Source organism: Podarcis melisellensis, assembly GCF_964234715.1.
Source record: "Podarcis melisellensis genome assembly, chromosome: 3".
NCBI lineage: Eukaryota > Metazoa > Chordata > Lepidosauria > Squamata > Lacertidae > Podarcis > Podarcis melisellensis.
Genome location: NC_138530.1, coordinates 62,231,607 through 62,258,062, shown reverse-complemented (window position 1 = coordinate 62,258,062; position 26,456 = coordinate 62,231,607). Strand labels below are relative to the sequence as shown.

The following is a 26,456-nucleotide window of genomic DNA, read 5'->3' as shown; positions in this document are numbered from 1 at the left end:
GACTTGTTTCTGGCCTTGCCAACCACCACTGGCATGTGACCCCAGAAGGTTGCACAGAAAGAAATGTAGTTCTCAAGTTGGAAAAAAAAATCCCCTCCCCTGATCTAGGGGAAAGTCATCATACAGCTAGGGAAGAAGACTTTAGCGTCAACCCTTTTTCACATGAATATATTGCTCTGCTGTGATCCAATCCATCCCCCCCCCCTCGGAATTACTCCACCACCACCACCACCAATCAGGTGCCCTATGTAAAGCAATCTACCTGGGGGACAGACTAAAGAGGGAGAAAAAGGGCTGAAGTTATCTCATGTGAACAAAGCCTTAAGGACTTAAAGTGAACTAGACCATTTCAATTAGATACAGTTCATTAGAACTGACCCACTTTGGCGCCTATCAGCTGAACAGTAACAAATGCTGGAGCCCTCAAGTCGATTACTGCACTTTTGTAAAAATGCCATAATAGGGTTAGAACATGATAAACTAAATGGGCAATTAAACAGCGACTCTTCTCGGATTGCTTAAGTTAGCAGTAGCCTTATTGTGCCTTATCAGTCCAAGAGATTCTCTTTAAGCAGTGTTCCCAGTCACTCTCCTATGCAGATTTCAGTTTCAGATTTCCTTAAATATTATTGGCTTGGGTTGGGCATCCTGCCATTGGTTGCATAACCACCAGACCATTCATCCAGTCAACTGTTCTGCTAAATATCTAAGTGAGCTGCCTTACCAAGGTGCTGTGAATAAGGGGCTATGAATGGTTAGTTTTAAAACAGATCCTGTGCCCAAAACCTAATGGGTTCATGGGGCTGGACAGAATATAGGTGATACAAATGGTCATAGTGCATGTTAAGGTATGGAAGTTTCTTCCACAAAATGCATGGCCACCAACTTAAAAGGAGGCCAGACAAATAAAGCTATCAATGGCTCATAGTCATGGTGGCTGGGCACTGCTTCCAATATTAAAGCAGTCTGCCTCTGAAGATCAATTACTGGGGAGCACGTGGAAAGAGGCCTCAGATTGGCAGAGTTTGCCGTAGGCATTTGGTTGGCCACTGTGGGAAACTGGATCCTGCACTAGAGACACCCTTTGTATGATCCAGTAGGGATTTTCTTCCATCCTTATTCTGAAGTAGTGTAACCCTCAATGCAAGCCCTCTTTTGCAGGCTCAAACCTTCCACCACACTTAAAAAGAAGAAGATAATATGTTAGTTTGGGATGCAGTGTACTGTATGCATATTACTGCACAGGTGTGGTTTTTTTTAAAAAAATCCAAATATAATACTGACTGCAGCATCCTGAAGGATATGCCTTTACTTGCTAAATTCTTACCTGAGTCATCATTAGTCCAGAAAGTTCTCTGATCAGGTTGCGCCAACAGATCTTCTTTACTGTAAAGTTCTTTCACCTATAAAGCAGAAGGAACAAAATGTATCTTGAAACATCTAAAACTTTTTTCTACTCCAAAGAAACCTTTTAAATACACAGGTGTATTGTATACAGGTGTATTGTATACAGCTGTGCACTGAAGTGTGGACTTTGTATTTTGTGATATAGTTTCTATGTAAAGTTTATGAGATTGCTTTGCACAGTGTTGAGGGAGAATCTTATCTCAGCCCTGTCAGTCAGACTGCCTGCCCATACCCAGCTGGTCTCCTTCTGGCAAAGGAAAATTTCCATTAGTTGTACATGGAGGAAAAGTGTAAACGAAAGACTCAGTTGTGGTCATTATACACATCACCAAAAACAGGATCATAACAGGGACACAGATTTGCATTAAGTGTGCATATGCTACTTCTATGCATAGATGCAAATAGAAATGATTCATACAATTTAAATGGCAATCTGGTAAATCTTGCCATAGCAGGGAGGGCTAGGTGTGGGAAAATGGTAGCTAGGAAAATGTGTGCCTGCTTAATCTGCAACCCAGGTGCTAACAACTGATGGGCAACTTCAAGGTCTCTGCTCTCACTTCTTGTGGCTCCTTATCATTAAGTCAGACTTGGACCAAACAACTATTCAAACAAAAGGACTAGCTTTGGATGGTCACATCCCCCACCCCACCACAGAGAAGCCCCTTCTTTCCCTACGAGTATTGCTGCTGTGTGGTGGTGAAGTAGAGTTTATCCGACACCCTCAGAAGGTGTACCTGCACTCTGCTCTGAAGAGTTGAGACAGTGTAGTCTGTTTCCCAGAGACAAGTGTGTACACACAAAAAACTTAAGGGTTTTTTTGGGGGTCCTAAACCTATTTACCTGCACCTGGAAATTCCCTGTGTCAGATTATATGCAAATTTGCGGGAGATAGATCTAGATATATTGGCATCTTATAAATACTAAAGCTAGGAAAGCACATGGACGAAAAGTACTGTTAAATTACACTGGTGTAAAATTGGACATAACTATTGTTTATATCAATATATATTGATATAGCAATATACTGATATCGATATATATCAATCAACCTCCAGATGGGAAGCATATTTATGTGCTTTCAAGACATGAAACCAAACACTCTCCGCATCACTGAGACTAACTCTTTCTGTGGACAGTACATGAATTTCATAAATAGTGAGGAAATATTTTGTCCAGTGGTCTACTTATGACTAGGTTGAAAAAAGGCATTGATTCACGAATGCTAACTCTTTCCCCACCACATTCTGCCCCCAAACGAGAAAATGACCAGGGAATGCTTTTCTTCCATCCCAATAACTGAAGACCATATGAACTGGCTGGAAGTCTTGTCCTCTTGAACTTGCCCATTTGTTGCACTTATTGCTCTTTCGATTTTTGTTCCTTGAAAAGTTTTCCTCCAGAAAACATGAGCTTTCTGCATGCCTTCTTCATGCACTCAAATGGCATTTCCCAATGTACCTGCTTAGATTTCTCTTGATATTGCTTAGACTAAGTCAATTTGGACAATCAGACAAATTGCTTAATAGGAATAGCTGGGTCTTTTTGTCTCTTTGATTGTTTGGCACACTTAAGCTTTGGCAGATAGCTACTGAAAGTAGTCAAATATTTTAAAACACCAGTTAAGACAATGGGCGATCAGGAGACAAAAGCCCTGTGCAGTCTATCGTATCATTACACACTGAACTCGGAGTCTCCAGTTCCCCAGGTATGTTGCACTTTGACCCACAAAAATAGAACACCGGAGCTTAAGCACTCACTTGATCGGCCTTAATGATTCTTACCTAAGGAATAAGAAATGTTTGGCAGAATACAGTGACTCATGGAAAATTCTTACCAGTTCCATACCAGTATTTATATTTTATATTGGATTTAAAATTATAGGGCATTTTGCTGCCAGAAGCTTCCCCAAAGAAGCTTACAACCAGTATCTTTGAGACAGGAGTGTGACTCCTGCCATGTGATGCCCTAAACCTTTCTGACACAGGGCATGTGGAAGGCATCGAGGCATTGCTCCTGGTGGTTGTAAGTTGCCCACATCACGCTACCATAAAGCAGCATGCGCAACACACCAGCCTGGTAGACCTTCATCTTGGTATTGGTCATTAGCATCACATTCTCCCATAGCCTTTCAGAGAGGTGAGCCATTGCCATAGCTGCCTTGCCAATACTATTGTACAACTCAACATCAATGGAGAGGTTATGAGTTATGGTGGAGCTCAGGGAGACAAAATCATGTACATCTCAAGCATGTGGTCATCAATGCAGATGTGTGGGGTGCTGGCAGTGTCATGACCCAGGATGTTGGTCTTTGTCAGGCTGACTTTAAGAACAGAAGGAAAATGTGCTCTGGCCCAACCCATCAACTGGAAGCAGGACTGGCCCTACCTTTAGGCAGTGTGGACAGGGCACCTCGGGCAACAGATGCTGAGGGACAGGGAGCAGTTGTGAGGTGTTGGAGGACAGAGCTGCTCTGTGGCCTCAAAGTTAGCCTGCTGCCTTCAGATGTCCCATCCTTAGGGCCAGATTGAACTAACTGGTCCTGCTCACATAAGGACTTCCACTAGTGCAATCTTCAGCCTCTTTCAGACAGCTGCAGCTGAGAGCGGCTTCATGGATGATGTTGCTGCAGAGATAACAGGAAGTGCAGCTGTTTCACACTTCCTGTTTCTCCTATCTCATACAAGTTTCCACATCTCTTGAGTAGAAAAGCAGAGGCATTCTCAGTTCTCTGGGCCTCAAAGAACCACTCTTTGAAGAAGACTTGGAAATTATGCACCATCACTTCCGATCTCAACCCACATACTTAACCAGGAGGGTCAGTGCCAACCATGTAATGGCTGAACACTGACCAAGGGAGTGAGGGACATGGATATGTGAGAGTGTGTGCCACAACACCACCCAGTGTCTGAAATCTTTTCCACAGCATGTCTACCAAAACCTGATTTTACTCTACCTGCATTGTGTGTGACCATAGTGGTACTTTCTCAGCGAAAAAAAACCCCACCCTGATATTATTAGAAGCCAGCACCACATTTCTACATGGCTGCAGCCTATTCAGGGATGTCAACATGTTTAGTCATCAGCATCAGATGCTGCCAGGAACATTTTCAGTCCTGCTTCCAAACATGCATCCTTAATAGATGGAAGAGGTTGTTGTTGTTGTTGTTGTTGTTGTTGTTGTTGTTGTTGTTGTTGTTGTTGTTGTTGTGAAATGGGGATCCTGTGGCTCTTTGGATGTTGTTCGGCTCCAGCTCCCATGCTGGCTGGGACTGATGGAAATTGGGAGTCTAGCAACAATGGGAAGGCCACAGGTTCCCCACCTCTACACTACAGATTGAGGAATGAACATCTGAAGGACAATTTTTGGTCAGCCATGTAGATACAAGCCCTGGGCCCTGACAGGAGGGGGAAATGTTTTTGTAGGGATTTCTGCTTGGTTAAGTAGCATGCTTCTGAATGTCAGTCGCTGGGAATCATAGGTGGGGGAAATGCTATTGTATTATTTTTTTTCCGATATAAATTTTTATTAGTTATTTCGTAAAGAAAAACAAAGATTAACACACAGGTAAAGGAAAAGATACACACAAAAAAAGAAAAAAAGAAAAGAAAAACATCATACAATAAAAATAAATAAAAAATACAAAAATACACAAAATTATTATTTTCTTAACTCTCCTATATCGTGGCTATGTCTTTCAGGACTTCCTTCAGCTTGGCCGCAAATCGTTCGAAGCAATAGATAAAGTTACACGTTTCATCGTTTATATTGCCATTATACCTAATTTTGTTCTCTATTTTCCTTACACAATGGAAATGCTATTGTATTAAGATCCTGCCTGCAGCCTTCCCATAGGCTAAAATAATAATAATAATAATAATAATAATAATAATAATAATAATAATAATAATAATAATAATTTATTATTTATACCCCGCCCATCTGGCTGGGCCCCCCCAGCCACTCTGGACGGCTTCCATAGAAACCAGGAAACACTAAAATATCATACATTAAAAACTTCCCTGAACAGGGCTGCCTTAAGATGTTTTCTGAATGTCAAGTAGTTGTTTATCGTTTTGACATCTGATGGGAGGGCGTTCCACAGGGCGGGCGCCACTACCGAAAAGGCCCTCTGCCTGGTTCCCTGTAGCTTTGCTTCTCGCAATGAGGGAACCGCCAGAAGGCCCTCGGCACTGGACCTCAGCGTCCGGGCAGAACGATGGGGGTGGAGACGCTCCTTCAGGTATACTGGGCCGAGGCCGTTTAGGGCTTTAAAGGTCAACACCAACACTTTGAATTGTGCTCGGAAACGTACTGGGAGCCAATGTAGGTCTTTCAAGACCGGTGTTATGTGGTCTCGGCGGCCGCCCCCGGTCACCAGTCTAGCTGCCGCATTCTGGATTAGCTGTAGTTTCCGAGTCACCTTCAAAGGTAGCCCCACGTAGAGCGCATTGCAGTAGTCCAAGCGGGAGATAACTAGAGCCTGCACTACTCTGGCGAGACAGTCTGCGGGCAGGTAGGGTCTCAGCCTGCGTACCAGGTGGAGTTGGTAGACAGCTGCCCTGGATACAGAATTGACCTGCGCCTCCATGGACAGCTGTGAGTCCAAAATGACTCCCAGGCTACGCACCTGGTCCTTCAGGGGCACAGTTACTCTATTCAGGACCAGGGAGTCCTCCACACCAGCCCGCCCCCTGTCCCCCAAAAACAGTACTTCTGTCTTGTCAGGATTCAGCCTCAATCCATTAGCCGCCATCCATCCTCCAACCGCCTCCAGGCACTCACACAGGACCTTCATCGCCTTCACTGGTTCTGATTTGAAAGAGAGGTAGAGCTGGGTATCATCTGCATATTGATGGACACCCAGTCCAAACCCCCTGATGATCTCTCCCAGCGGCTTCATATAGATGTTAAAAAGCATGGGGGAGAGGACGGAACCCTGAGGTACCCCACAAGTGAGGGCCCAAGGGTCTGAACACTCATCCCCCACCACCACTTTCTGAACACGGCCCAGGAGGAAGGAACAATTCTGACATAGAATTGTAGAGTTGGATTGGACCCTGAGGATTTGGAAAGCTCTGATCTAATTCAACCCCTTGCAGTGTAGGAATATGCAGCTGTCCCATATGGAGATCGAACCTGCAAAACTTAGCGTTATCAGCACCAAGCTGTAACCAACTGAGCTACATCTGGTTGGCTACTTTCAGCACAGGATGCTGGTCTAGATGGGTGTTTGACCTGGTCTAGCAGGGCTCTCTTGATGTTCTTGGTGACCAAGTAATACTGGTTATGGAGTCTCTGAATGAGTTGAAATGACCTATCATATTGAGTCAGCGCTAGTTCTTGTATAGATAAGTCTTTACTCACTCCCTGAGTACTATCATAAAGCTAACTGTTCAGATTGTTTGTACATAATGTTTGCATTAAGGTCATCTGATGAGCCATTCTCTGAGTTCCGTCTGTAGAAAATATGTTTTATGGATTCACTGAGGGCATTTGCAGTGATTGTTGCCCAGTTTTGGAATGACTTCCCAAAGGTAAAAGACTGGTGCTGACACGGGACTCTTTTTGGCAACACGTTAAGATGTTTTTATTTGCCCAGACATTTTATTTTGAGTACAGTGGGGCAATCACTGATGGGTAAACTATGTTATCTTTTCAAAAATCCTGGCAAAGATGAGACTATTGCAAAGTGGGAGTCTCCTTAGCGAGTTCACATGCACTGGGATTTTCCACTAAGATAACTTCCTTGAGTTAAGTGACTTCCATTTGAAAAGGACAATGTCCATGAAAGTGTATAGGCAGCTGGCCTCAGGCAGGTGTACAGATAAAACAGCACAGGAGATTTTGCACAGTTGCTGCATGTGCTAATCAAACCTGTGGAAAAGTTTCTAAAAGTTACTTGCTAGGGCTGAAAAAGTTAAGGTCACATTCAAAGTTCATTCTGAGCTACAGGTCTCGCTAAGCCCAATTAAGCCCATACAGACGAAGCTGTGTGCTGACTGCTCCACTGCAGGGCTGACATAATTTAGGAACTACTTTGGACAGGAGTCGAAGAAATAAGGGGACTTTGGATCCTGCAAACCCTTAGCTGCCCCAACGTACCCCATTTTGGAACCCCACCAGAGAGCATTCTGCTGCAGGTGTACTGGGGGTGGGGTCCAGAAATGAAAGTGCTGCCCTGCTGGTAGGCCTCCCTCTCTGCCAGTTGAGTAGCACACACCTTGTTTTCAGCAGGCTCTCTGATGGCCTTGGGCTAGCTTTAGCATCACTCCACAATTTGCATAGTGCTTGATGAGTGACAGAAGTACTTAATGATTGGCGGCATGATATCACTCAGTTTTCCACCATATTACATAGAAGTCCTCCATTGTCAGTTGCCTTCCCAAAACGTAACACTTTAGTCTTAGAAAAATCCAGGAGTGCGAAAATGTTTGAATGGAGTTATGAGAATCTACATCTCATGAATCAGAAGAACAATGTGCACCCTTATTCTAGCCATATATTTGCAGAGTGGCATTGTTCAACATTTCTCTGGCTAATGAGATGTAAGCATGCAGTGGCCATGAAAAGCTTTTGAACAATCTTTCTGTTAGGCTTAGGATATTTGGCTTCTGTAAATGTTGTTCTGTATTGTTGCAGGCCACCCCAATATCTGTGAAGTGGTAGCAAGATTCCAGGGGTTCCAGGTGCTCACCCAGGGTTGTGTTTCTGCTGGGAAAACCGAGGCACAGTGGAAAGTGGTGTCTTTAAGAAATATGGTTTATTTTACACATATCTACACCTAAAACCTTCAGTGGACGGGGTGCACAACATTACACCCCAAGAGTATCCCTATTACTCCTTTCATAGCTTCAGCAAGCTTGGGTCCAAAGAGGCAGCCAGTTTTGGTTCCGGGTCTCTCTTTGCAGCATCCTCCAGTCAGCACTGCATGGAGTTCTCTTTTTTGTTCCCCTCCTTCCTCCCAGAACACCTTGCCAAAATGCAACACACACCCCTTCTCCAGACCTCTCTCTCTCTTTTTAGAAGGACCACATTTTTATGTGCGACATCACATTCACATTACTATAGACCCAAGCGTCATCATTTGATGGTTATCAACACCTTTGTAATGCTTAATGACAACCCAGGCTATACCCTGAAAAACAAGCTTAGACTGCATTTTTACACTGCTAAGCTGTCTCTCACCCGCCCCGTCCCCCCCCCCCGAAGACCCCAAGCATTTAGTAATTTCTAGCATTCAGTAACTTCTAACATTCACTAACTTTTTAGAATTATGGGCGCTTTTGTACCCCCAAACTCTAGTATCCCAAATCTGTAATAGTACTAGTATGGGTAGAACTCCTTACAGCCTCCAGAATTCCACAGATGAATGTAGGGACACTTCTAGGATGCTTATTCTTACACCAAGGTCCAAGGATCATTGCCTGAGGGCCCTGGCACTTTGTTACACACTACTGAAAGTTCTTGTCTGCATTCTGTATTTATTCACTCTGCAATGACTGGTCCTATAATATGCTATAATATAAAATATAATATAAAATGTATAATATAAAATATAATATAAAATATAATATAAAATGTCCTATAATATAAAATGTCATGGAGTGGAATTCAGTGTTGCACCCTTCCAGGCCTTGCACAACTTAACTAGAATGCCATACCGGTGACTCTTCATTTCTGAAAACCTCTCGACAGAAAACAGATCACAATCTCATGTAACTTTGGCATGTTGACATTTTGACATTAAATGTCAAAAAGAATTGCCTTGTGCAACTCAGAAACACATTTCTGATACAATAAGAGGCGCCTCAAAAGCACTCCCTCCTTCAAACTAATGCTTCCTAACATGTTTCTTTTGTTCATGCTTAATAATTAAATTATTAAGAACCTGGCCAAGGGCACAATTTTGTGAACAGAGAACGGTCATTTAAATTGCTGTGTGTTGAGCATAACATAGACCTCGCTTTTCAAATCATGAATGTGTCACCAGCGGCAGAGCATATGCCCGCGCTGCTCAGGGCAGGCGCTCTCTTGAGGGGGGCATAGCGTGGAGGGTGACCTGCCAGGCACGGGATAGCCACTCAGATGCCCGGAGCAGCTGGGGACACAGCAAGCCACCCATGGCAGACATTCGGCGCACCACCTGCCTGCGACTCCCAAGCCTCCCCCAAGCTGTCAAAACAAAGAGGGAAGGGGGGAATGCCGCCAGCAAAGTGGCACAGCTCCTACCTTACCCCGACAGCTTGGGGTAGGCTTGGGAGACATGGGTGGGCGGCGTGCCTAATGTCACCCCCCTCAGTGACCACCCCCTGGGGTGGTCTGCCCAGACCGCCCCCTTTCCTACACCCCTGTGTGTCACAAACACTGGGTTTCTTGGATAGATCTGTTGCTGCTGGAAGAAAAGCAGCAGCTGAAGAATGCCAGTCCCCTTCTCCTGAGACCCTGGTCAGGAATTGACCTTTGAGTCAAACATAGGCAATAGGAACAATAGTGCTATACTATCTCTTAGTTTCTGTCCTGATGGCCAACAACTTTCATTATAATGTTTAAAAGGTAAAGGTAAAGGGACCCCTGACCATTAGGTCCAGTCGTGACCGACTCTGGAGTTGCGGCGCTCATCTTGCTTTATTGGCCGAGGGAGCCGGTGTACAGCTTCGGGACATGTGGCCAGCATGACTAAGCCGTTTCTGGCAAACCAGAGCAGTGCACAGAAATGCCATTTACCTTCCTGCTGGAGCAGTACCTATTTATCTACTTGCACTTTGACGTGCTTTTGAACTGCTAGGTTGGCAGGAGTAGGGACTGAACAACGGGAACTCACCCCGTCACAGGGATTCGAACCGCCAACCTTCTGATTGGCAAGTCCTAGGCTCTGCGGTTTAACCCACAGCGCCACCCGCGTCCCTTATTATAATGTTTAGCTAGATGTAAATCCAAATCAGCAAAGGTCCCTTGTAACTTTAATTAGAAGCTTTCTCCATCATTAGTTTCAAACACTCTGTTTGTGTGTATGTGTTGTTCCGATGTGATTAATCCACGATAAAGGGCATGGGTGATGCCCAGCTACAGTAAGTCTCATACAGAGAAGACCCACTGATATTAATGCACTTGTCCAACTCCATTGATTTCAATGGGTCTGCTTTTATTATGACTAACACTGGATACCACCCTGGGATATTAAACAATCACTCATCAAGGGCCCCATAAAAATTCAGATTTAGAGTTTAGGAATGGACTTCCCTTAATTCTCAAGTGCTTAAATTCGCCTCTCCAGATTAGTGCTGCCCTCTTTACTTTTCCACTTGGGAAGAGGCAGCAATCCAACCCATACCAGTGGTATTTGCTTTTGTCTATGATGCCTCAGAACCCTTGAACAGATTCAAGTGGGATTTAATAATGCTTGAGTGCAGTCACTGCTGATTTGCATAGCAGGCGCCTGACCTATCATGTCTCAGATCTGAGTCATACTAAAGATTTGCCAGCTTTCCTTGGAATGACATTTGTTCTGTCATCAAGAACTGGGGAAGGGGAGGAGAGGGGGAAAGAGGAGGAGCACCAGCTGCAGTTTGATGGTGTTCATTGGAATTACATATAATTTTAGCCTGCCCATTTGCTGGCTCTCCTTCCCCATGCCTCATTTGAAAACTCTTTGTGTTCAGTTCTTCTGACGCATCTAAATAACTTTCGTAATAACCCTATATCAAACCATTACGAAACCATGGAAGCAGATATGGTATTTCAATTTAATAATCAGAACAAACATCCTGCTCTCACAGAAGATCCTCTCTCCAAACTACTCAGATTTTGCAATAAAAACTCCTTATCTTCTTCTTAAGAATGATAAGGCACTAGAATAGTAAAAGGCTGGGCATAGTAATATACCTGCTATCTCTGTACTGTATTTGCTGCTCTGTCCAAGTAGGTACTTAGCTTGGGCAGCCTAATGGATCCACTGATGCTTTTGGAGAAGCAATGGCCAAAAACTCGTTTTAAAAATCAATTATATCTGATATCTCAGATATGTCACTTTCTGGATAGCCAAGACCTCTCAACAGTTATCTGTGCGCTTTGTTACACCAAGGACTGACTACTGTCATGCATTCTGCATGGGGCACCCCTTGAAGATGAATCACATGTTGCAACTAACGCAGGTTGCCACATTAGCAGCCAAGAGCATATTCAGCTGTTCTTGTGCCAGCTGGGCATTGGGCCTCTGGGTTAAATTTAAAATGCTGAATCTTAGTTTTTCAGAACCTCATGGGCCAGGACTAAGATATCAGAGAACGCCTCTTTCCATTTCAGCCTCTGAATCACCACTTGAAAGGCATGAATATTTGATCTGTATTTGATCAAATCAAATTATGTGCCAGGACATTTCTTTATTTTTGTAAACAGGCTCTTATTCTGGAAGAGTCACTCAGATCCAACAAGCTACTACAGAGTAGCGATATTAGATTGCAGTCCGTATCAGTAGATTCCACTGAAATCACAGTACAGTGGTACCTCAGGTTACAGACGCTTCAGGTTACATATGCTTCAGGTTACAGACTTCACTAACCCAGAAATAGTACCTCGGGTTAAGTACTTTGCTTCAGGATGAGAACAGAAATCGTGTGGTGGTGGCGTGGTGGCAACAGGTGGCCCATTAGCTGAAGTGGTACTTCAGGTTAAAAAACAGTTTCAGGTTAAGAACGGACCTCCGGAACGAATTAAGTTCTTAACCCGAGCTACCACTGTAATACAATATTTATATTGCCAGTCAACTTAGTCATTGAGAAGTGACTGTTTAGGAAACGGGCCAAAGCTATGGCTTCGATTTCAGAATTTTGGCTCACAATTTAAGGGATGATTTTGGTTTTTGCTAACCCACATAAACCAAACACTTTGCAAACCAGCTGCTGTTGGATTTTAAAATGAGGGATGCTGAAATACCCATGCTCTAATTGCTCCCAAATGCAGATTTAGTTATTTTTAAAATCTGTTTTTGGGTTTTAAGACTGGATGACATGTGTATAGTCAAAAATTTTATTAGTGAGTGCCTCCATACGCTCTACTAGGTCACTCGTCGTGCCAACCGTATGAAGATAAAGTGGACAAAGATCATAAGATGGCTTCAGAAGCTGCTGCTTTCGTACTTCTGAGCTACATTTGTCCATCCACTGTGCCATTTCATGCGAATGCTTACATAGTGCAGCCCCCCCCTTAACCTTTCTTAGAGCCACTTTGAGAGGGGACAACTGAGAGCAGGAAAAACAGTGGATGGCCTCACAACTCCTCCCTCACTCTCAGTGGCCTCTGCCTGAAGCAGCTTTTCAACCTCACAAAAGGGCAATCAGGTCACAGTTACAGGCATCTGTATGCAGGGCCAGTTCAAGATCTCTTGGTGCCTGAAGCAAAGGGCAAGATGCCATCTCCTCCATTCCTGATACAGAAGCTGATCAGATGGGCGCTTGAATGCTGGTTGAAGGGCCAGTATCATTCACTGCTCCTGCACAGCAGCAGATACTGGTGTGGGGCACTGCTGCCTGCTCACCTGGCCTCTGCTCAGAGGGGGAGAGGTGAGGCTGGCATGCTGCAAATGCACACCAGCAGAGCCAATCCAGTATTGCCTGTGGCCTACCCATGAGGCAGAGTGAGGCAGCCACCTCAGGCATGGGGAAGTATCCCCACAGGTGCCCCACACGCCCCTGCCACTGCTGGAAAAGTGAGGAAAAGTGGCAGCTTCTGGCTAGAAGCTCATTGGAAGCTGCCACTGCTGGTCAACCCCAGTAAGCAAGGCTTTGGTGGAATAGCAGTAGTGGGGATGGTGCCTCATGTCACCTCAGGCAGCAAAAAGGGATGTGCTTCTCCGGTCTGCCAATGCATTAGCACAGGGGTAGGCAACCTAAGGCCCATGGGCCGGTTTCGGCCCAATCACTTTCTCAACCCAGCCCACGGATGGTCCGGGAATCAGCATGTTTTTACATGAGTAGAATGTGTCCTTTTATTTAAAACGCATCTCTGGCTTATTTGTGGGGCATAGGAATTCGTTCATTCAATAGAGTCCGCCCCCCCCCAATGGTCTGAGGGACGGTGGACCAGCCCATGGCTGAAAAAGGTTGCTGACCCCTGCATTAGCACCACACCACCTGCACCACTGCCTCCCCCCTTCCCCTCTGCCTCTGGGTTGGCAGCAGTGATGCAACCAAATGAGGCCAGGTGAGAAGTGTCTCCATGCCACGTCATCCACTACTGCTCCTGAGGGCCCCATGTCTAGCTTGGATGGTGCAGGGCAGGCTGCATGTCCAGTCCCCACCCCTCAGTACCTGAAATGCTGTTTGTATGTAAGGTCATCAGCTATGTCAGTCTCCATTGGACCCACAAGAGGCCCTGTGATATCACAGCAGACCTTTGTTTCTCTTGAAAGTGATTGAGTTGCCCAATAGACATTGGCTCAACTTTTCGGAAGCCCCAGCCTGAGACACCACAGGCTAGGGACCACATAGCTGACAGATCTGGGGCAACAAGGAAGCATTTGGTCCAACATTCATCTATAGGCAACTTTGGGCTAGGTTCAAAAATTGGATTGGGTACTTACGAATGCTGCTTTTAAACGACACCTTACCAAACAGTGGCACATGAGTAGAGGGTTGGAGCAGGAGTGATGCCCTTTCCACAGCAGTCATGCTAATTTCTGCAGCAGGTGAGGGCATTAGCAAGATCACCCAACATGGCATTTTTGGCCTTACCCCCCACATCTCTGTCCCAGTATTGGAAGCACTGCCACTGAGAGGGCACTGCTGCTACACTGACGCCTCACCTGCTGCTGCTGCTACTGCTGCTGCTGCACCTTACAGCTGTTAATAGGTTGCACCAATTAAAGTTGCAATCCTAATCATCCTTACTAGGGAACAAATGAACATAGCGGGACTTACTTTCTAGCAAACATGAACAGGGTTGTACTATTAGAGTCTTTTTGACAGACGATAACAGATTTATCTTGTTTATTGGGTAAGAGAAATGTTTGATGTATCAGAAAAATATTTGGAATTCATTATTTTTGAAGTCTTTAGGTCAATTAATCTAAAAACAGAACTAAAACACAACACACTTGATTTTCTTTTTTCTCCTGCCAACATCATTTAAAACTTCTCTGCTTTTACTAATATTTCTGTGGTGGGTGACAAAGCAAATCAATAAATCAATACAGCACAACTATGCCAGAGAAAATCTTATTGAAGGGCTTATGTGTTTTCCATGTTAATCCAAGAGTTGCACAGCCAGTTTTGAGAGAGAGAGAGAGAGGTGGGGGAGGGAATATTCATCTAAAAGCAAAACTGGTATTTAAACTTGTTGTGCCAGCTCTTTTAAAGCTAGGTTATTTTCAGTTGCCCTTGTTATGTAATGTGTGCTTGGCTTTGTTTTGAAAGTTAAGGTTACAAGCGTCGAATGAGGCAGCACATGCTTTAATTGGCAATGTTCACATGGAATAAAATAGAAAAAAAATCACAATCCTTTTAACCTAGTCAGAGGTGTGTCTGTTTGAGCACCTCCCACATTCCCAGTTCAGCACTTAAGGGTTAAAAACTGCACATGAGAGCAAAAGCAAGGATGATGTATCAGAGAAGGCAAAACAATTTTAATTCAGGGAGGTGAATTATCTGTGCCAGAAATGCTGGTCTTGTGACCCTTCCTATCCAACAATGCACTCCAGATGCACTGGACTTGAAACACGATTGTTCTGTAGCCGATGGCAAGAGATCAGAGTCATTGAAGCTGCAAGTTTGATCCCTGCAATGCTGCCTATTCAATCACAGCCCCAACACTTGCATTTATTTCGAATTTATACTCTGTATTACAAGTAAGGTTGCCATATTTTGAAAAGCAAAAAAGAGGACGCTATGACAGCCATTCATAGCAAATAAATGCAATTTGTCTCAAATTTTACCCCTGAAAAAGAGGGTGTGTCCTGGAAAAAGAGGACACATGGCAACCCTACTTACAAGGAACCTCAGGACAATTTAACATGCACTTAGTGTACACTTACATGGACAACATTCCATGCCAATATTCATAGTAAGTGATGAAAACAACAGTGGACCAATCCTACAGGGCCCTCATTGAATGCTCTGCTAATGCTCTCATACAGCCATCCTTCATGTCCCCCACTTCTCAAGAATGGATTTGCCAGCACAGCAGATCTCAGGAAGGCCCTCCTCACAAACGCACCCAGAAGCCACTTTCCCCATAATGCAATCCTACACCACTGGGTAGTGTGTGTGATTTTCCAAACATATGGGCAAGGCTGATTGTTTAATTTTCCCATCCAGTTGTGCCTTTCCCTTGCCCTTTCACACACACTGTGGTTTGGGTGATCAGTGCCATCCCTCCCTCCCTCCCTGAAAGGTGCCCATTTGGTACAGAAGAGCCAGGACATTAGTTGCCCTGACACGTTTGCTTTTCTTGAGTCTGCACTTGCCGCTTTGGTGCAGGATTGTGCTTCGATGGCAGCAGCTGGCATGCCTCTCGATGAGTGTGCAAATCCTTAACATTGAAATACTAGTCCTTGGGTGTCAAAGGCTCCCTGCCTGCTAATCTTTCATGAGCAAATCCTATGGGTTGTCCTATGTGCATATCCTGCTTTGTGCACATGGTGCGCTTTTAAGTGACCTTTTCAAACTGTGTCAAGATTGTGGAATAGCATCTCCTCTTTGTGCTTTTTTCCTGCTGAGGAAACATCTCTGCATCTCTAGGCTGCCTTTAGCAAAAGGAAAGAGGGGTGAAGAAAATCTCCATTCAGCTAAATCTTTTCCATATGAATGTGCAAATGTAATGGAAATCAGCTATTGAGGCCTTTTTTGTGCAGCAGGCTCCGACATGCCTGAGTCTAAGAGCTAGCATAATAATTTACACAAGGGTCTTTTATTTCTTTAATTATTTGGTCAAACTTCATATTTTAGGGGAAAGTCATCACTGGAACTCAGCTTCTGAAGAATAATTAGATTTTTTTTTTATTATGACCAACATTTTTATTCACCTATTGCTGTTTCTTTTTCTAATGTGGAGCTATTACTGTTTTCAAGTACCTTTTTAAAAACTCCTATCATAACAAAACCAGGAGATTGGTAACCCTTCCGTGGCTTGAATGGTCCACAATGTGAGTTTTGCTTTCTGAGAAACCTGGATTTCTTTGGCTGCCAAAATCCACAGTGCAGAAGCAGATGCAATTTTCATAATCTGGCTAGGTTTGCTATATTGGAATCTTCTTTTTGCTGGGGCTGCTTCTGCTGAAGCATATTGCCTGCTAGCTTCTTATTAAACAGGGATTTGTTAAGGTTATTATACTGAATGCCACATTTCCTTTTTTAAAAAAACCTCAGAGCCGTTTATGTGGTGTTGTGGTTAGAATGTTGGACTAAGACTGCTGAGAGCCAGGTTCAAATTCCCACTCAGCTATGGAACTGACTGGGCAAAGTTGGGCCAGTCCACTATCTCTCATCCTAACCTTCCTTCCTACCTTTCTTCCTGGGTGGTTGTGAGGACAAATGGGGTATGTGTGTCACTATGTACATTGCCTTTTGCTCCTTGGAGGAAAGGCAATATACAGTATAAATATAATAAATAAGCACATGGGAAAGTGGGTCTTCCAGTGGCCTCCAGCAGGACTTTACTATCAATCAAGCACTCCCAGTCAGTTCACCAAGTCAGTGTTAACAATTAATGGTGCTGCGAGGGCTGCCCGCGCCATGTGCTTTTTCTGAATATTTAGACCAGTTTTATGATGGAAACCATTTGGCTGGCTCTGCCAAACACAGGGGGCACAACTGTCTATGACGGAGGATTGCCATAAGGCCCCATGACATACTACAAAATTGCCAGGAAAATAACCCAGTGGAATCAACAAAGTAAGAGTGGGTGATGGGCGTCTTCAGTTCTCTCCATTAGAAACATTGGAAGCTGCCTTAAACCAGGTCCTAATATTTGTCGATCCAGATCACTATTGTCTACTCTGCCTGGCAGCAGCTCTCCTGGACCTCAGGCACCATTCACATCAGCCAAGGACAATGCCACTGCTGTGTCAGAGGAGCCCTGACCTTACCACTGCCCTGCCCAGTCCAGTATGGACGTTGGCTTCAAGAGGGATCGGCTCCACTGCACTGGCTGCTACTGGTGTTAGGGATTGAACACAAGGTCTTCTCTATGACAGATAAGTACTCTACCACTGAAGTACTATCCCTTCCAAACTAATCCAACAAATGGAGAGTGTTCCACGCTTATTATTTCGATAACGGATGGTGATACAGGGGGCATTGCAAGGAGCTCGGCAGCATGGGTTTTATAGCCAATGTTCTTATTAGACAAATCCATGGAAGAGATACGGATATCAATAGCTACTAGTCATGGTGTTCTCCCTCCACTCTCAAGTCGTATGCCTCTGTATTCCAGTTGCTGAAAGTCATAAGGAGAGCTCTGGACCACTCAGGCCCTGCTTGTGGACTTCCAGTTGACCTGACTCAGTAGGGCCCTTAGATTTTTACATTGTGCAGATGGAAGGCAACTTGCTCAACCAATCTTCCTGTTCCTCATTCTCCTGAAGACCCAAGCCTCCCCCCAAAAAACCCTCCCCAGAGGAAGGCTCCAAACAGTGAGGGCTCTGTCACATGGGTTTTCAGTGGAAAGAGGGAACTGTCAAACGTTGAGCAGAGAGATCTTGCACAAGTGGAGCTGCTACTGGAGCAAGATCCCTTGGCCTGATTCCAAGGGATTTCCTCCTTGGCACTGCAGCTCCACAGGGCACAGCCTCCACTGTTCAGGCTCCCAACCCCCTTGAATCAAATCAGGGGTGATACAAAGGAGGGAGGAGGGAAGGGCCAGATGGGTTGCACTAGCTGTTTTCCACTCACCTAACCATTGGATAGAGCCCCCTGCCTCTGTGCAAAGTCAACACATGCACAAAAGCAAGCTAGATGGGGCTTTTAGCTCACATCTCCTCTAGCTCATACCACTTCAAAGGGACCCCCATTTCACCCTTGAATGTATGAATTGCAGCCCTTTCCCTATAGAAAGCTAGGTGTGATATGTTCTTATCACAGAGGAGAACGGCACGTGGCGTGAGAAGTGAGGAAGAATTTTGCTTACTTTGCAGCTTCTGTGGTCTTCCCAGGAACACGACTCTGTGTCCTGTGGGACAATCCCTCTTGGAAAAGCATGATCACTGAAGCACATCTGACATAACGGAGCCTCAATGTCAGGCTCCCCTTGAGGTATATGCATCACAGTGGACCCCGGGTATTTGAGGCTGCTGGCCTGATGTTTTTCCATGCTCACCATAGGGCTCTTAATCCATCTTCGTACCTGTAAACATAAAACAAATCCTCCGTTTAACATCTGCCCTGCGGATTTTCTGACACAGGCTGTTTAATGCAAAGCACATGTGGATAATCAGATGGCGATGACTAACATTTGGACTGGGCTCAGAAGAAAATATCTATATTAAAAAAAACAGTCTGAAAGTCTGTTTGAGGGAGAATGCACAAATCCACCCTACCCAGAACACTACAGAAACTTCATGCATTAAGAATAGACATACTGCAAGTGTTAAACGAGTTCAACACATTTTAGTCTCACTCTGCTCACAGAGCAACAACTTTTGTGTTCAACTGCTATCTTAAATGGTCTCATTACTTCCCATTCTGTTGATAGTGCACCCCTGGCAGCAGTGATGGTCAGATTAGGAAGTGCCTGTTCTGCATCCTTGGTCTCCTCTCTGCCTTTTCGCTGTAGCTTTTTGTTCTGAGATCCCACGCATAAGGTGTTCCAGTTTAAAAACTATATTGCATTTTCAAGACATCTCATCTCATTCACATTCTAATTTTGCAACCTGCAGGCCCTTGAACCAATGTTACCTTCACTCCAAATCTGCTTTATCCCTACCAAATGAATCAAAAGTTGCAGTGCTTCATTTTCCACAGAGGAGCAAATGGCAGTCACAAACTTACAAGGGAAGTTCAGGTTGAATGAGTACAGCAACTCTTCTCAGTAGACCTTGCCTCAGTGAGGCAGTTGAGAAGACTGAAGGTTCCCGCCTTCCCACAGTTCCCTAAGTCTTTTCCTCCCCAGATCCTTCCCAAGCAGGAACCAGGGAACCAGGCAGAGGGCCTTCTCGGTAGTGGCACCTGCCCTGTGGAACTCCCTCCCATCAGAGTCAAGGAAATAAAAAACTACCTGACTTTTAGAAGACATCTGAAGGCAGCCCTGTTTAGGGAAGTTTTTAACGTTTGATGTTTTATTGTGTTTTTAATATTCTGTTGGGAGCTGCCCAGAGTGGCTGGGAAAACCCAACCAGATGGGCGGGGTATAAATATTACTACTACTACTAACTCCATCTTGTCTTTCTTTGCTCTGCCCTCTTCACTAATCTTTGTGTTCTGGGAGACCAGGGGGGAGGCAAGCTGGTCACAGCAGGAGGGGGAGACTCCCTGGCTTCTTCAGCAGTTTGCCTCTTGGCTACACTCCCGTCCAGCCTCTGCTTCTGCCTCTGATTTTGGACTGCTCCCTGCCACAGACTCTTCCTGCTCACTAAACCCTGTTACCTCTTCAGCTCCCAACACCTCCTTCTCCCAGTCTTTTCCCTCTGCCCACTCATTGCTGTCCCACCACCAATCCCCTGGCTCTGTGCCTTCTTCCCCTGGGGGTTCCCGTGGGGGTTCCCTGGATGATGCCTCCCACCATTCCTGTGCACCCAGTCAGTCCATTATATCCTTGGAGGAAAAGGTGGGATATTAATGCAATAAGAGAAACACTTTGTTTCTCACAGAACAACTGTGCGTCTTTTGGGGAAGTGGGTTTGTTGTGCAAGATCTATCTCTACGCAAGCTGAATTTGCCCATATGTGTCTGAACCTGCCTCCAAAATAGCAACAGTCAGGTTTCTGTTATCTTTCTGATTCAGAAGACCCTCTCCATTCAACTATTTTAAAAGCCCCTGAACTAAAAACAAAACAGAAGATAGTGCACAGTTGACTGTATCTGTCAAGTGGGAGTAACTTTACCCTCTCTGACAGGGTTGCTCGGCTGATGAATGAGAAACGCATTGAATGATTACAGTTACAGTAACACAGGATGGCTCAAAGATCTGTTGCTGCTTCCTGTGTTGTGTGTGGTGTAACCCAGCATAGAATTTGGGGTGGTTTGTTTGCATGTTCTGTATTAGATCCAGGCTCACGCTCTGAATGGGGAAATTAACTGTTTCATGAATCATCATTCCTGCCATAGCAGTGAGAGTACAGCCTGGCATCTGGTAACCAAGGATACAGGTAAACAAAGACAATGACTCTGATGAGTTGCTAAGTCTGAATTTTGCGCTGTTGTGTTGGTTTGTGGGGAAATCACACAAACATACCTCTCTATGGACACAAAAACAAATAAATGGACTCATCTTCTGGGGAAGGGGGAATATGCCTGTCATTTTCCTATGTTTCCTCTGCCTGTGTCTTCCACCCTCTCCAGGACTACTAGTTTCTGTTGATTAGTTTAAATTGCAACTCCTTTGATGTTTCTTTGAGGTCTCCATCCTTTTGTGTCCTTCAGCAGTCCAGAACCCCTGCAGATGGGTCCATGATTCATATAATGTCTGTGCTTTTCCAACAAAGCCCAAGATTTAAAACACTCACACACTCACACACAGGGCAAAATGCCGAGTGAAATCATTTTTCCATGATGCAAAAACCAAATGTGTTTTTGATCTGTCTTCTTCTGTTTTTATAATTCCCACATTCCTTAATAGGGTACATGGTCTGTTCTTTTTAGTCTTGGTTTTTTGCCAGACTGTTTTAAATATATATATATATATTAAAAAAAGCTTTCTGTTTCAATATTTTAAAATTTAATTCATTTATTTTAGTTTGGCAGGTCTTCATGGCATTCATTTTGCCAAAGATCATATAGCCTGAGATTGTTTAGCACATCATAGATGTGAAATCATCAGTGTGTGTTTTGACCTATTTACCAGGGCTTGGTATCGTGACAAGAAACATTATATTTCCTTGGACAAACAGACAGTTTCTTTTTCAGCTCAGTCATGCTATCAAAGGCACTGCATTAGGTATATCTACATCTATTTGGTTTTGCATGGATGGAGTGGATCTAAACTTTATTACATCTGCATCAAAAGCCGATGGAAACTTTCTCCTGGAAACATTTACTAGCCATACTCTTAATATGTTTTCACTATGGGTTTTGGCATCGGTAGAAAGATGTGAATTATTTAGAATGAGAACTTCTCAAATTTGACCATCAGAAGTCAAGCCAAGTCAAGAAAAAGTATGTGAATTATTTAGAATTAGAGCTTCTCAAATTTGACCATCAGCAGTTAAGCCAAGTCAGGACAATGTACATTTGAGCTCCTCACTTCAGTATAACTGCTTCCCTAAGCCCAGCGGCTATACACCCTTTGTTCCTGGCTTACTACAAAACCATGAGGAAACTATGATGAGATGAGTCAGAGAATAACTCCTGGCTTCCTTAGCTAAGTGGGATAAGCTGGGATGTGATGAGTGATCCAGTGGGCAATGGAAGCAGTCATGGAGGCCCTTCAGAGAGCTGAAAAGAGGGATATAAATAACTCTTATAAATAAATACAATGCTTTTGTCAGGCCCAGCATCCTTGGACAGCATACAGAGCACATGTGTCCAGGCAAGGGCCCCCAGAACAGGCATTTACTGTAGGGCAACCAAGGATAGTCAAAGACATCTTGGCACCTGAGGCGAACCACAAAATGGTGCCTCTCCCAGCCAGAGAAGAAGGGGTGACTGAAGAGCTACATCAGGAACAAGGGGGCAATAAAGATCTACATCAGGAGCAGGATAGGGAGAGACTCGCAGGTTTTCCTATTCATCAAGAAGACACTGTAGAAGTGGAATGGGGGGTGTTGCTGAGGAGGAGGCAGATTGCCTTCCAAGGAGAATGCTGCAGTGAAGGATACATTCCTTGGATGTCAGATCTGCTGCCCCTGTGGATCCTGCCACCTGCTTCATCTTGCCTCACTAGTGGCCCTCACTGCCACCAATGGATTTAGTTTCTCCATTCCAGCAGTGCAGCAGCCAGTCACTCACCTCTAACTGACACCAGGAATTGTATTTTTTTGGAAATATAAGCTGGCACCTCTCTGACTCCAGTGGGGTGGGGGGAGTCTACCACATCCAGGTAGGCACATCGAGGAGAGTGAGTTGTGGTTGTAGCACCACTAGGATGTCAAATGGCTGTGGACAGTGGCAGATTCAATGGCAATGGCCGAGGTTTAGTGGTTAACTAGTATGTGGGTGGAAGCATTATTGCAATCTCTGGGGACCAGCTTGGATTTGCGTCTCTGTGTTTACTGTTACAATTGAGCCACTGGATCCAAGAGAGATTTCAACCACCTGGTCTCCCAAGCAATAGCCTAGCAACTTACAAGAGGTGCTGGCTGCTGCCTTGCAGCAACAACGCTTCCTGTTAGAGTGCTGCTGCTGAATTTTATTTTATTTTAAAAACGCAGATCTGATACCAAAAGCCGAAGACGATTTAAGTACTGCAGGGGAGCAGAGTGAAAATACTTCTGACAAGATGTGGACAGAGACATCTGCCATGGAGGAGGCTTAAGCCTTTCCACACCTGACAAGTACCCCCTACAAATATTTCCTGTGCCCAACTGACTCCCCTATAGTTTTACAGCCAAACTTAGGTGCAGAAATGACTTGCCTTATACCAAGTGATACTATTGGTCCATCTATCTCAGTATTGTCTACATTGACTGGCTGGAGCTTTCTAGGGTTTCGGATGGGAGCGTTTCCAAGCCCTAACTGAAGACACCAGCAGCTGAACTTACAGCCTCCTGCATTAAGGGCCACGGCCCATAAGATGCAAATGTTGAAAGGTGGGCAGGCATGTTGAAAGATGGGCTGTAAACACTCTTGTGAGTTTAAAAGTGGAATTGTTAACTAGTTTTAGCAGGTGTGTTGAGTCCTTGAAGCAACGAAGGGCCATAACTCAGTGGCAAAGCATCTGCTTTCCATGCAGAAGGTCCCAAGTTTGATGCCTTGCATCTCCTGGTAGGTCTGAGAATGTCACCTTGCCTGAAAACTGAGAGTCCCACTGTCAGTGTAAACAATACTGAGGTGGATGGACCATTGGCCTGACTCACTGTAAGGCAACTTCCTGTGTTCCTAATAAAATGACCAAGAACATCTTTATTGCAGCTGGGCGGATTAAAGGAGGCCAAGATGAATGGAAAGCTTGGTGACTTTAGAAAATAAGCACAAACACTGACTGTTGCTCTTAAGACTCTGCAGAAATGTCCATCACATCCAGCCCATGTTAATTCATCTACTCTACTGCTGGAACCAGCTCAACCCCATTTGATCATGTTTGGTTAGGCAAGGTTCAGGTTCACATGTGTCCAGCCAAGCCCAATGTGGTTTGTTAGCTTAATAGAAGCAGTTTAGGTTTCAGTCCTGTGTGCTGCTCCAAATGAACCCCATAACCCACTGAAAAAAAGTTCCTGAGGTCAATTAACTGAAGGCTGGATTTGGCAGGAAGTTCCTGGAAGCTGAGCAGGCTTTTAAAGCTCTTGCATTTTAGACAGCAGAGATAATGAGAACTTGGTATCCTTGTTAGCAGCCCCGTCAGCTTTTAGAAATGAACCCTACCTTGTGCTATAGTTATTTTAAACAATTCAGCAAAATAAGCACCTATTATTACTGGAACACACAGTGGAAAAAGTGGATAATTTATTATTGAGATTGGTCCCAAAGCATTTCAAATGCTGAAGAAGAAGAAAAAAGCTCAAAAGACAAAGAACTGACTGGCTTTTTACTCTGTTGCATCAATGCCAAGAGCTGATTTCGCTTGTGGGTCACATGGGAGAATACTGTTACTTTACTCCTGAAACAGCGACTGGAAGTCCTTTGATGTAGGGTTGCCATGTTTTGAACAGCAAAAAAGAGAGCACATTTGCTGACTTCTACTTTCAATTATGGATTGCTCTACCCATGAAAAAGAGGACATGTCCTGGAAAGAGAGGACATATGGCAACTGGAAAATAATGGGTTGGGTCTCATGAGAGTCATAACGGTGGCGGCAATAAGCTACCCATTTCCCTCTAAGGAAGTCCTAGCAACATCTGATTTCATTGACATAGAACCAGTACGCCATATTGAAAACGTAAGTTGAGTGGATCTGTGAAAAGTTCAGCCAGTAGTCACTGGTGCTAGTTGGAGCTCGTGGAGTGGGGAGCAGGACTGCTAATTGTAGGTGGAACCAGAGGTAACAATAGACAGAGCCAACTACTTCTGGTTTCCTCCCCATCCTCCTCCTTTGCAGTTTGTATTCAGGGTGGCCACATTCTTTTTAAAGTCCAGAACTCCTGTACCTTTAGCAGTACTGCATAGGCGCTGACTCCATGGGTCCTGAGGGGGCCCGAGCCCCCTCAAAAATTCGGTTGGGGGGGCTCTGCCCCCCCAATAATTTAAGAAAATTATTAGTTATATTATGCTTTGTAAAATCACAAAATTATGTTGGTATTTTTTATTTTCCTTGTTTGACGATAGTTACCTTTTAAAATACATTCAGTAATGAGTTAAAACAAAGCCACTCCCGATCTAGAGAGGGGGTGGGGTTGCGGGCTCTCGACCCATCAACAATCTCGCGGGGCTGGCATCAGCTCCGCGAGAAGCGGGGATTCCCCCTAGCTCATTAATATTCACCGCCCACGGCGGCAGCCAATCGGCTGCCGCAAAGGGCGAGCCCTCACAGGTTCACTTAAGGTCGGGGCAGCCCGGGGCTCACCCCTTTCGTTCCCCCAGCAGCAGCGGTTTGGAGGTCTTGGGCCCCCCCAATATTTTTTATAAGTCGGTATGGGCCCCCGCCCCCCCAATATTTTTTATAAGTCGGCGCCCTGAGCAGTAGGATTGAAAATTCTCTCCTCTACACTATGTAGGAATACTGTCCTCTTTTGCATCCAGTCAATACATACAACAGAAAGGTCTCTCACCTTCTTTCAGGTGTAGGGAACCTTTGGCCCGCCAGATGTTGCTGAACTACAACTCCCACCAGCAAGCACAACCAATGACTAGGGACAATGGCAGTTGTAGTTCAGCAACATCTGGAGGGCCAGAAAGTTCTCCATCCTCACTTGGTTTGCCATTCTTAATCCTTTTGGAAGAGTTTTCTCTTTCCTTCTCCCTCCTTCCCTGTCCTCCCATTTTTGATGAGTCTGGAAGGAACTGCTTCCATCTCTCTTTTTAGACAGAGAAGACAACACACACCTCTAATTGATTGATGGCTATATACGGGTGTCGGGAGTGGAGAAAGAGTGGACTCTGGTTCTGGGTTTTCTTTCAGGAAGCCGCAGCCCCAGTTTGCCAAGCTGAAAAACTATCCCTGGAATTACCTTGTACTCCTTGTGCTTGATGGAAATGCCATCCTGCCATGCCAAAATTTGTTTTTGAAGCATTACTGTTCGGGCAGAGATCCAGAAACAATATATATATTTCTTTAAAAGAGCAAGGCCAGAACTATGCCAAGTGATCCAAGTACAGATAGTTCAGATATGGTTCAGGTGAGGAGTGCTTATAAGGTGAATATCTGATCTGCAACCTGGCTGGGTTGGAGAGAAGCCGGTTATTAATCCTAATCCACATTGGAATTGTGACAAGCAGAGACACTCATTTGCCCCCAAGGCAGCTGTTCCATTGACACCTTTTGCAAATAGGCCTTTCATTTTGCTAAAAGGTATTAATGTATTTGTAGAATGTTGGGCTATTTTCTCAGGCTTCTTGGAGCTTTTTACTAAACAAAAACTTTTTGAAAACATGATATCCCATCCCGTTAATTCCTTAGAAAATTGCCAAATGTGCAATTGGGCAAGATTTGGTGAGTCATTACAGGATTATTATTTTCCACCGTCCACAGCTTTTCCTGTTATATAACAGTATACAGGTATAGCTTTTCAGGCATTTGCAGTGGCATCTGTCAGTTCAGCACACTTGGGAACTCAGTCAGCCTTAATTCATAAATCCACCTCATTCAT

General features: G+C 44.6%; 1 protein-coding gene across 1 annotated transcript in view; it reads right to left on the bottom strand.

Annotated features, from left to right (window-relative positions):
• Positions 1–26,456, bottom strand: part of SGK1 (serum/glucocorticoid regulated kinase 1) — a 71,987-nt gene that overhangs the window by 21,876 nt on the left and 23,655 nt on the right. The window contains exons 2-3 of the mRNA XM_081907164.1: positions 18,530–18,745; positions 1,328–1,403 (exon numbers count right to left, since the gene is read on the bottom strand). Coding sequence (XP_081763290.1) covers positions 1,328–1,403; positions 18,530–18,745 — 292 coding nt within the window. The remainder of the gene's footprint in view (positions 1–1,327; positions 1,404–18,529; positions 18,746–26,456) is intronic.